The sequence below is a fragment of the Myotis nattereri genome (genome assembly GCF_964212035.1).
Source record: "Myotis nattereri genome assembly, chromosome: 2".
Classification (NCBI taxonomy): Eukaryota; Metazoa; Chordata; class Mammalia; order Chiroptera; family Vespertilionidae; genus Myotis; species Myotis nattereri.
The window spans coordinates 191,253,332-191,266,115 of record NC_138076.1 but is presented as its reverse complement, the minus strand read 5'-3'; the positions used below and the strand labels follow the sequence as shown (position 1 = coordinate 191,266,115).

The window sequence follows — 12,784 nt, the reverse complement described above, 5'->3', positions numbered from 1 at the left end:
AGACATTGTGTATCAGGCAATGAAGAACTGGTCCCTGAGAGATGAGAACAAAGTGAGGCCTATGCTTGCTTGCCCAAGAATACTGCAGGTAAAGAATGTTTAGGCTGTGCTGGAAGGAGGGGAACCCACACAGAGCTCAGCAATCTCCCTGAATAGAGAAAATAGTGCCTAGGAGTCCAGGAAGGCCAAGGCAGCTAAAGTTTGCAGGGCAAATAATGGAGAGAAGAGAATTGCACAAAAAGCTTCAGAGATCTAGATAGGTCTCAAGTTTTGAGGTGAATACTGAATAACCCATACATATAAAGACATTGCCCAAGGCTCTGAAAAAGAACATCTGAAAATATTAAGGGACCACTCTCCAAAACTCACACAGGTTTGGGAGTAGTGTCTATTTCCACTATCCAGAATAGAAAAACCTCAAAATTTGTATGGCAGTAGGTAAAATACTCAGAAGAATTTTGCCTCAGTAATGGGGAAAAAAATTAGCCCTAAACTAAACATACTTCTGGTTCTGCCCAACAAAGGTGAAGAGCAAGAACCAAAAAGATTAAACTGTTACCAAGTAACCTAGCTGTCTTCCAGAATATAGCTCAAGAATCCTTATAGGATCACAAAAATATCCAATACTTAACACAATATTGCCAATGTCAGGCATCCAATTGAAAAATCACAAGAAAAAAATGAGGCCAATAATGAGAAAAATCAAGAAATGGCACCCTGGAAATGATACAACCGATAGAATTGCTAGACAAGAGCATTAAAACTATTAATATTCCATATGCTCAATAAGTCAAAGACTGAACTTCTGAATCCACACAGAAATTATAAGTATGATTTAAATCAAACTATTGGAGAAGAAATGAAAAAAGTAGACCAGACTGGGTTAACAGCAACTACACATTGTAGGAGAACAGAAAAGTAAATTCAAAGACAAAAGAGAGAAATAAGACTGGAGGAAGAAAAAACAAAGCAATAGTGAAATGTGGACTGATTTCTACCAGCCAATATATGTGTGACTGGAATTAAAAATTTCAAAATCTGATGAAAACTATAAGCTCACAGAACCAAGAAACTCAATGAATGCTAACCACACAAAAAACATATAGAAAACTACACTAAGGCACATCACAAGTTGCTCAAAATCAGTGATTACAAAAAATCTTGAAAGTAGCCAGAGTAAAAGGCACATTACACATTCAAAAACAAACAAAATGATAGCAAACTTTTCTTGTGAAACAATAGAAGACAGAATAAAATCTTTAAAGCATCAAGAGAAAAAAGATTGTCAACATTCTATACCCAACAAAAAGATGTTTTAAGAAGGTGAAATCAAGACTTTATGAGATATATAAAAGCTAAAAGAATCCCTCACCAAAATAAAGATTACGAGGGGTTAGCAAAGAAGCTAGGTAGCCCTTGCCAGTTTGGCTCAGTGGTTAATGTGCTGGCCCGTGGACTGAGGGTCTAGGGTTCGATTCCTGGTCAAGGGCACGTACTTTGGTTGCAGGTTCCATCCCAGGTCTGAGTCCAGTAACATGGTGGAGGCAACCAGCGGGCAACCAGTAGATGAGTTTCTCTCACATTGATGTTTCTCTCTCTCTCTCTCTCTCTCTCTTACCCTCCTCCCTCCTTCCCACTCTCTCTCTCTTACCCTCCTCCCTCCTTCCCACTCTCTCTCTCTCTCTGAAGATCAATGGGAAAAAATATCCTTGGGTGAGGATTAAAAAAAAAGAAGCCAAGGTAAACTCTCTGATGTGAAAGTATCTACTAAGGAAAGACCTTTATATTAAAACTTGGTTTCCATTAATCACCTATTTGAGCTCAATCACTGACTAATAAGGTTGTATTTCATTTGAAATAAAAATAAAGGTGGGTTTTGGTGTGTCTGAAACAGAACGGTTGTGTATCACAGCAAAGCCCAAGCAGCTGGTTTTAATTTCTTGCTAAAAAGAAACACTTTTATTTTCCACTGTTTTATTATAAAAATCAACATTTCATTTGTTACAACTCAGCTTATTGTAATAATCAAAAGGAGGATTTATACAAGGTATCTTTATACAGTTTACAATTAAAGCACTTATTTTACAAAAAGGGGGAACTGAATAGTGGACAAGGGCTGACCAAATGTTGGCCATTAAAATATATAAATACATCCTTGCAAAGCACCATCGTACCAAAGTCCATGGACAAGAAACACCAGCTGACTTTAAGACAAAACAAAGATTAAAGCTTAAGAAAAAATTTAAAACACATAAAGGATAAACATCTGAAAGCAGCACCAGATCCTTCACTTGCAAATAAGGCTAGTCCAGCTCAAGCTTCTCAGTATCCTCTTTTCTCTAAATTTTCCTCACTAATCCCAGATACTTAATTTCACGTAACATTACATTTAATCAGACTCTCTTTGCTTTATTTTCCTTTTAATACCCATATTAAAGGAATGGTCATATATACATATTCACATACATATATATGCATCCCTACCCTGATTATATTTAATTTAAAAAAGAATGGACAGTTAAGCAAAAGCAGTTCTCTATAATTGTTTGGTGTTAACTTTTAGGCAAATCCTAACTAATGGCGGGGGGTGGGGTGAGGGGGAAAGTTTTTGTTAGTTCTATATGGTTAGTTTATAATTCTACCTGTAAAGTCATGAATATTTCTTTCAGCGGTAAACTTCATGGTTTAAGAATGCCTTACAAAAAACATACAGAGTGAAGTGTACCTGCACTGAAGAAGGGTGAGGATAGTAATTTCTGTATCAGTGGTTCTCAACCTTCCTAATGCCGCGACCCTTTAATGAAGTTCCTCATGTTGTGGTGACCCCCAACAATAAAATTATTTTCGTTGCTACTTCATAACTGTAATTTTGCTACTGTTATGAATCGTAATGTAAATATCTGATATGCAGGATATATTTTCATTGTTACAAATTGAACATAATTAAAGCATAGTGATTAATCACAAAAAAATATGTAATTATATATGTGTTTTCCGATGGTCTTAGGCGACCCCTGTGAAAAGGTCGTTCGACCCCCAAAGGGGTCACGACCCATAGGTTGAGAACTGCTGCTCTAAATAATCTAGATTACCCTAAAAAAAATCTACCTCCCCCCTCTACTCATATCGTTTTAGTTTAATAAAACACAGAATTAATATCCTGAGCATATAAATTTACAATACTCATCATTAACAATATTTCAAAATTATAAATGTAAAATGACATATTTTAGGTCTAAATTCTGTCTAAAACATTGAAAATTTCAAAAGCTAACTTTTCAGACTATTATGATGCCATTCCAGAAGACAGAAACCGCACATGCACCAGTACTTTCTAAAATCATTTGTCATTTCTCTTGGCTCATTTTAGGCTTGGGATAAGGAAAATAATTCAAATAAAATTAAATTTCTTTAGTTTAAAAATTCTGAGAAGGTGTTTTAAACAAATTTGATTATAAACTTCTTTATGACTCAGTTCATGTCTACACCTAGTGTACAGTCTCATTTGTAGATGTCCAAGTATTTGTCAGCTGACTAATATTTACATACTCATATCCACAGTCCACACTATGTAACTTAATAAAGCATGACATATTTGGGGTTTGAAAAGCCCAAGATTTCTGTTCCTGAATTTTGTTAGATGTGAAATGGTAACCAATATGCAGATCTTATAGCATGCAAACCAATGGAGTGGCAAGAGATAAAACAATCTTAAAACTGCATGTCTAAGCATCTAATCTAGACACAGGACTAGACAGAGAAGAGCAGCAGTAGATCTATCGCAGAGGAGCTTCAGGAAAGCCCCTCCAGTACCAGAAGTAAATGATGTCTACCATGATTATTGGTATCAGGGCACATATACATACAGTTTATTAACAGGCCAGGTAGGCTGCAGCTACTAACTATACCTGAAGTATTCTTCATTAATGGGCCTTTACAGCAAATGGGCTTTTCCCCCAAAACTAATTGCTACCCAATAAAAATGGAGGCTATTTTTATATCCTAATATCGAATGAGTTGGATTACAAATTATTGACTTAAGAGAATTTTTAAATGAACAAATGCAATCCTCAAACATCCTAAAATTTTACTGCTCAAACCACCCCCCTCTGACTTATCCTCCGGTACTAGATTTCTAAATACATAACACCCATTTAGAATAGTTGTTAAATGTATTAACGGTTCAGAGCAAAACTCCTCAGACCACTGTTCAGAAGACCAGGGCTCTGCAGGAGCCAAGTTCAAAGTCAGAAAAGTTCAGGGTCATATAAGACCATGTTGATGCGGAACAGCTTACTATAGTGCACTGAACGTATGCTCTGCTAAAGTTAATTTCTCAGATAACCCTAAACATATCAGTAAGTGGGCATACTTTAAGACATGTTTGAAATACTTTTTTATTTAAGGAATCTAATGAAATTTTATTTATTCTCCACTCATGGATGATGAATCTCACAATACATCAAATTAAAAACCCTTTTTGATTTTTTTCTCCCAATTTGTGCTGTCATGATTTGTGAGGGTTTTTTTTATCCTTAGTTTTTCTAATTAAAGCTCTTGTGTTTAATAATCAAGAAAGTTTACTTAAGCTTAACTGTCCATTTAACCTGAGGGCCAATAAATCCTTCCTGAATTCTGACAATTCTCTCATTTTAAAGGTACTCCCCAAAACATTAAAAATCCATCTCAACTACCCCAGAAAGAGGATTCTGAGATTAAGCTGAACCGCCTTCAAATAATTTCAAATTGGCACACAAATTAGCATTTTGCAAGAAGAGGCCATTGCCATCGCAGTACAAGCACTTGGACTGAGATACAACAAGGCAATATTCTTCTTGGTTCATTATAGTGCAAGTTTCCACATGGGAAGCCCACCAGATAAAGATGCACATTAAAAAATGTAAACATATAGAATTCTCAAATTCTAATTGATACCCAGTTATTGCTAACCTTTCCATCTTCATTTAAGCATCAAGTGCCCGCGGTGTGTCACAGAATGCACCTTCTGTGTCCATTCTGTTGGGCTGTGAGCACACTGTTCCTGTCACAGGAAGAGTTACACTTGCTGACTGAGATGCAAGACACTGCTGGATCACCATTTATTCATATGCAAAATCAAGTGCACAGGATTCTTATAAGGCGCACGGATTCTTATAAGGTGTCCCCAGCAATCTAACCAGTATTCTGAAACCACGTTTTTTTTCTCTTGAAAAAGTTTACTTAGGCATTTTTTAATTGCTTAAAGAATTATTTCACCCTTGCTGATATTCTGAATCCTTTCTTCCATTGTTTTTCGTTGGCCCCTTAAATCCAGAGAGGCCTCTCAGCAAGACTGAATTTAAAAAACCATTCAGCAATAAACAACCAACATTTGCTAAGGTAAGAAATACATTAGTTTAAAAACACATTCAATTTTAGCAGAGAAATGCTGGAAACACGTGTAAAGCAGGAAATCAACTTCTGGCAAGGTGGCAACGAAGCGCTAGAATCGTCCCACAGGTCAACCCTGACAGCTGGGGGTGCAGCAGCCCGTACCATGCAGGCCAGGCAGGTTACAGAGAGCCTTCCAGTATCCTCTCCACCGAGTTCTGACGGCTGAGAAGTTAATAGTTTGCCTTCTCATTTAATCCGTATTGTTAAATTTGTTAAATCATCTTAATCCGTAACAGGATAAGAGAGAACACACACTGATATATATATAGGAGGTGATTATAAGGATAATTTAGATAATTTGAAAAAAATCTAATATTCACATTAGGTAACAAGAAAGATATTAAACTCATGTCACACGTTAGAAGAGGTATGTATGCAGACATCATTCTGAGAAAAATTGGCCTAAAGAACACGAAAATGTCATGAACAGCTACTAACAGGAAACCCTAATGATAACAAAACATTCTCCTTTTATATAGATTGTCTCTAACCAGAACATATTTTAATATTTTAGTAGGAAAAATATATATAAAAATGATTTTATACTGTGATATTACATGCTGAAAGTACTGCAAGGATATATGATCAACTTACAACAAAAACATACGGTTAAATTTGTAATTCTTAAACGTTGCCTATATGTGTTGTAAAAAGACAGTTTAATGAGCATTAAAACAATCTTAGAAGAGGAGCAATAATATGTCTAACCTTCGATCATTATGCACAAACAGCAGTCAAATTGAAGAGCTGAGCCTACAGGAGAGTGGAGCAAGTATAAATATTAAAATAAAACCTTAATTTAGAAAATTTCATTTAATCAATCTTCAGATAACAAGCTTTGAATAAATCATGGTATCTTGGCAAACAGCCTACAGAGCTGCTGGGGGAGCAAGCAGGGTGAAAACCCCTAGAGGAGAAATTCTGAGAGGCGAGTGTGGATTCTGAGGGAGGGACAGGAGGCTGTGCACACCATCAGCCCCACAGCATCTCACCAGACAGCTGATCTTCCTACAACAGCCAACACCCAGATCGGATTTTTGTATGTTTTCCTCACTAAAACTGCTGGGTTCTAGAGAAAACAAAGTCCTATGTCCAAAGTTAATATTAATTCCATTTTCTTTCATGATTTCTTATACTTGTAGGCCCTCAAGTGCTAGTAAACATGAAGGCAATCTGGCTACTTCCAAGCTGCTCTAAGATGGACTTAAATTTTTCTTCTTCTACTTTTATTTTTGGTATCAATAAAGCCCAGACATTCCTGGTCATTGATGCCTTTATTATTCGTTTCCTTGTACTCAGTCACTTCACTGGGTTTAAGGCATGCTTTGTGTATTTAGTTTGCAAAAATAAAACTTTTAGTACAAATTTATTTTTATACAAATTTTTATGGCACAAGCAGCAAATTTGCTGTTTTACGAAAATATATAAATATTCTTTTCTTCTGTACAAATATCTCCAGTATTCCCTACCCCATTTATAATTTTTAACTGTACATGGTCTGCCTCATCCTTCTCTAGTATCTCCCTCCCCCCCTCCAGATCTCAACCAAATCTGTATGTACATGTTTGTATTGGAGGCAGTCAGAGGAGGAGGGCCCCTCCTCAGGAGGAGTCTGTACAGGGAGAGGGTGGCGGAGGGTAGAGGTGATGAGAGTAGCTCCTCTCTGTGTATGGTGAAGGTGGGCAGCTTTCATAGTTCTCTTCTGCTGATAAGTATTGGCTTCGGGGTGTAGGAGGTGGGGGCACAGGCTCTGAGTCATAGTTCAAGTCACTAGTGTAGCCCTTGGCTGTTGCCACTGAGGTCATTCTCCGGCTGGGAGCATAGTCACTGTCACAAACATCTGTGCTGCAGGGTGTGGTTGGGGGTGCAAAGTGCCGGTAACTGTATGGCCTGTAGCTGGTATAGGGAGAAAACCAAGAGAAGAGTTAGTTTTATGGAAAAGTGGTTTTTCCTATCAAAATACAGAGGTATTAGATGTAAACTTCACATTGAAGATAATAAACTACAATCTAAATTTGCACAGACCAGGAGGTAATTTTCAAAGGCAGATTGGAAGTGGAAGGTAGCATGTATTTTATATTTGAAAATACAATGTGATTAGAGGCAATTGAAAATGAATAGGATGGAAATGCACAGATAAACTCAATCTAGACCCTGGATGTGCTCTTATAGCTTTACATTAAACTGGATAAAGAAATAAAGAACTATTCAAAGTTGTACATAATGGTTATTTTTGGAAATCTGTCAGTTATACATTCAGCCTTTAGTCTAGATATAGTGAGCCTCACCAATTTCTATGTGGTCTGTAAGAAGAATGGGTCTTCACACTTTTTTAAAAATATATTTTTTATTGACTTTTAGAGAGGGAGGAAGGGAGAGGTAGAGAGAGAGACACTGATCTGAGAGCAAAAACACCGATTGGTCCTACACGCCCCCTACCAAGGATTGAACCCTCAACCGGGACATGTACCCTAACAGGGAATCAAGCCTGCAACCTTTCCGTGCAGGGGATGACCCCCAACCAACTGAGCCATGCCAGCCAGGGTGGGTCTTCACACGCTTTATACTACTTAAAAGTGTGTATGTTCCTTCAACATTCTTTAACTGCTCTATAATTTACCTGATGAATAATTTAGTGATGTCTGAAGACTTCATTCTCTCTTTAAAAATCAAATACTGTACAAGCCAGACTGAATATTATAGACAGCCTAAGGGGCATATCTATCCCATTACTGTTCCTATCAGCAAAGGGAAACTGCTGTGGTTTCAGAGAAGGTTTTGATTCTCCAAAAGACAAGCGTATGGTCATAAGAGCAGCTTTACCTCAACATCAAAATGATAAATTCTAAATACCCATAGAGGACCAGTGAACTTTTAATATGTATTTGACATAACTTACTTCTTACCTTTTTAAATAATCTATAGTCGTTAATAAAGTTTGTAGCATGACTAACTAAAGAAAAAGGCATTGAAAAGACAGGATCATACTAGTAAAAATAAGAGCTGACTTAACGTGCTAGTTTTTCTATCATTTCTATTTCTACCTGCAACTTCTTATATTCTAAATATAGAAAAGTTAATCTTATATGCTTTCTCATCAAACACAGTAACTGCAACAGAGGGGCAAGAGCAAGTGCAAAACTGAAGTAACAATCCACAAAATACCTAGTGATAGAGAGTACCACAGATTATATCCCAGGATACAAACCATCTGAGAGCATTAGGACTTGCCTCAAAAGAGAAGGTTGCCAAAAGACCAAATATCACATAACCTGCTGAGCAGGTTTTCTCAAGCTTTTTTTTTTTTTTTTTTTTTTTTTTACTACCAATATCAACATGATGTCATAGTATTTTTTAGGTCTTATTTTTCTGTCCAGATAAAAGAGCCTTGATAAAATTTCTTGGCTCAACATTTAAAAAGCCCAATACTTCCATTTTCATGGGGAAAAAACAGGGAAAGGAAGGTAACAGAATTAACAAAATTCTTTCAAGTTTCATTTTAGACAAAAATCTCAACAAATGATAAGTTTCACTCAGAAGAAACAAACTGGGCTTAATTTGAGATATGGGAAATTATTAAGAACCGGTTTTGATGTAATTATGTTCATTATAATCAAACAGTTTTTTATTCAATTTAAAGAAATTAAAGGTTTAAAATAAATATTTAGGCCTTTCTTTTTTTTCAATTTTCAGGTTTCTGCCTTTCTATTTTGGCTTTTAATTTATTTGTTAATCCTCACGTGAGGATAATTTTTCCACTGTTTTTTTTTATTTTAGCTTTTTAAAAACAAACTTGTGGCAAGAAAAGCAACGTTCAGTTCAGTGTCAAGCCTATCTCAAATAGCCATTATCTATAAGCTGAACTGAGAATTCTGAATGAGGTACTATAACAAGTTTCCATTTGATTTCCACACATCTATGCAGCTACTTCAGGGCAATTTGACTGGAATACTAGGAAACACCTTATCTAGAAGATAACAGGCACTTGAGGACTGACATTAAATACCAGGCACTGAGTGTTTAAACAAAGAATATCAAGCTCTTGACTGTTGGCCTTTCAAATAAGAGAGACAAGTAGGGCAACACTCTAATACTCATGCTTAACCTGCTCACTATGCTCTACAGATCAGCGCAAAGGCACACTCCCCCTCTTAATGAGTTGTGACCTATTCCATGCAGTTGTATAAGAAATACCTCATTTCAGGTCATAATAACACATGTAAGCAAGGGCTGAACAGAAGGTTCTCTCAAATTCTGTGCTCTTAATAACCCTGCTGTTTTAGAGTGCTCTCAACTCTCTGAACCATGTGGAGTTTTATTCCAATACTTCATATCCTTAGACTTTCTATCAAACCTAACCCGAGCAGTAACCTATTTCGAAATCAGTCATTTTGATAGGTAACTTTTCCTTAGAAAAGCACTGAGGGCTATACTGTTATTCTAAAAGCCAGCATTTGTGACTCTCTTTTAAACACTATATAATGCCCTGAAAGAAAAGAATCTGTGACAGGGGCAGTGTCAGCATTACCAAGACAAGAGGCCTATTCTCTCTGTGACCATCATCTACTCACTTGGTGCTACATCAAGCTCGAGGTATTAGAATACCCCATCCTTCTAATAAATACCTCTATCTGTGTTAGAGGAGGAGGTGTATTACCTGTAGGACCTATGAGTGGAAGGACTGTTTGAAGAATAACCAAATTCCATAGTGTAATGTGATCGCTCTGTGGCTGGGGATGGCGGAGGGTTCAAAATCTAAAAGGGAAAATAATGAAATTATTAAAATAACAATGGTCCATCCAAGACAGAGACTATCAAACTTTCTTTCAACTTCTCTTCTTCCATCTCTACTCTATTCGTTCCCATTACACTATTAGCACAATCCTTCTGCAAAGAAGTGACCTTAGGTTTGTGGCTCTCCACTCCTTACAACACAGTTTCATCATGGCTAACCAGCTCAAGGTGATGAGAAGAAAGTCTATAATCTAAAAGTCACTGGTTTAAGTTCAGTAGAGCTGGGTTTTGTTTGTTGTTGTTGTTTTTTCAAATTATAATTGTTTAAAGAAAAATTACTGACTTAGGAGAAATACCACGTGCTTCCTCTTTTGGGAGGTCATGAGATAAATGAAGGTGCTGAGGCCTCTCAGGAGTTACTTTTACCTACACAGAAAGTAATGTTCAGTGCTTTCAAATATGCTGTTTACTACACAGCCAACATAAAGAAAGATTTACAAGTGCTTGCATGGTGACGATAAAGCCTTCTTTGAACCTTATATGCCTGACTCCTATACTAAAAACCTTTTTACATTACCATCACTGAGCACCCACATTTAACTGAGTTAAAAATCTGAGATCCTCTGTTCTTAGCATTCAAAGTGAAATGACGGAAACCAGACTACTTACTGCAGGGAAGTAAGTGCCTTTGGTGCTTGAAGAGCTACTTGATGAGGCTCCTGTGACATGAGCTCGGTCATAAGGGGGTCCACTGCTTCCCCCCATGATACTGAGGGAGCTGATCATTGATTTACCTCGAGACATTCCTAAAATGAAGGAGGACAAATACAGATGAGTAAGAGCTATAAAACAGTCAAAGAGTTTGACTTTTAAACAATATATGCCTTCTTTTTCTAATAATTGAGAACATTTAATGGAGAAGGTAAATGAATGCTCTCTAAAGTGAATACTTCCATTGAGAGCTGTCCTAGGACAAGGCCAAGAATAGCCTCTTCACTGCCCCCCCCCCCCGCCCCCCCAACCCACCCAGAATGGAAGCAGAGCTCTTCAAAATGAGATTAAAATGAGAGGTTTTCAACCTCTTAAGGGACCTGAGGAGAGTGGAGGTTGTGCAGCAGGTTAGACTAACAACAGATCTGCACAAAAGGAAACTAAACCCATTTTTTAAGGCATGAATACAATGTATGGAAGATTATTTCTTCAGCTACTGGATGCAAATATTGTAATCACAACCACCAATGCTAAAGAAAAATTTTCGTATTTTCCACGTGACTTCCTAAGTTCTACAACTGCAAATAGGTATGGTAACACAGAATCATTAACAGTTTAAAAATCATGTCTGTTTACTTGGTTACACGTAAATAAGTTCTAAATATTTTTAGAGGGTTTTTGCCTAGAACCTCTTTCTAAGAGGCTCTTTACACTAAGGGCACCAGAAAGCTCTGATAAAAAAGCTGTACTTCCCTAGAGCAACATGGTCTACCCAAGTTTAGAACTTCTGGTTACTTGGCTTTGCCTGAATAAACCCCAATCCCAGTCACCACTTAAAAAAGTTAGAAGAGAACATAAGACATTATATACCTCCCGGCGATCACCCAGCTATTTCCAAATTTTTGCTAAAAAGAAATCTTAGTCTATTTTTTGGCCTCCTTTAATTCCTGGTCTCCATAGTACTAAAGTTGTCTGGTAGTGAATCTAAAGAACTGTGACTTTTCACTAAATGACTAGCTGATTCACTTTCAATAGATTGCATCCAGAAATGCAGTATATGTAGTATACAGAAATGCCTGTCTATGTACTTGCTTTGTATCTTTTGGCAGCTTTTACCAACCATACCTCAGGTCTTTTGTGTACAGAGAAGATGCAAAAAGTAAAAGAGAAAATTTGTTCTTATAATTTTTTAAATCCAAAGTGCTCTAGTTTGATATAGACTCTGGGTAGTATCCTGTTTCAATTATGGAAATCTGGGAATCTTGCCAGGACCCAAGACTTGATTCTCAATGGGTCAGTCTTAACTCACCTGGAAGAGATCCTGACAAAGAACTTGGGTGTGGCACATAACCAAGGGGCACAGAAGCTGGTCCATGAACTACGTAGTCATTAGTCATGGTTTCTCCATCTCCCTTCATACGTGGACACAACATCCTCTGGCAAATAAAGTATATGGTTCCAGACACAAAAATAGTGACAATTACTCCAATAACTGAACCAACTGTATTGGTGGCCTGTGGTGCTGGCTCCTCGGTTGGATCTAAAATGGCAAGGCAGTACAGTTATGTAATGAAAACAACTGTAGAGTCAAAGTAGTAATCAAAAAGAGGGCTTGCGAGCAGAGTGGGAAGCTAATGAAGACAACTTATAAACACTTTTTTTTTTTTCCTTTTTTTTTTTAAATATATTTTATTGATGTTTTACAGAGAGGAAGGGAGATAGAGAGTTAGAAACATCGATGAGAGAGAAACATCGATCAGCTGCCTCCTGCACATCTCCTACTGGGGATGCGCCCGCAACCAAGGTACATGCCCTTGACCGGAATCGAACCTGGGACCTTTCAGTCCGCAGGCCGACGCTCTATCCACTGAGCCAAACCGGTTTCGGCAACACTTTTCTTTTTTAG

The 12,784-nt window shown here is 37.2% G+C and overlaps 1 protein-coding gene across 2 annotated transcripts in view; it reads right to left on the bottom strand.

The window, feature by feature from the left end:
* Nucleotides 1-6,234: 6,234 nt before the first annotated feature.
* The window catches only part of LRP6 (LDL receptor related protein 6), a 136,232-nt gene continuing 129,682 nt past the window's right edge, over nt 6,235-12,784 (bottom strand). For both annotated transcript variants that reach the window (XM_081083446.1, XM_081083447.1), the window contains exons 20-23: nt 12,188-12,418; nt 10,837-10,973; nt 10,091-10,188; nt 6,235-7,329 (exon numbers count right to left, since the gene is read on the bottom strand). In XM_081083446.1, coding sequence (XP_080939572.1) covers nt 7,035-7,329; nt 10,091-10,188; nt 10,837-10,973; nt 12,188-12,418 — 761 coding nt within the window. In that variant the 3' untranslated portion in view covers nt 6,235-7,034. The remainder of the gene's footprint in view (nt 7,330-10,090; nt 10,189-10,836; nt 10,974-12,187; nt 12,419-12,784) is intronic.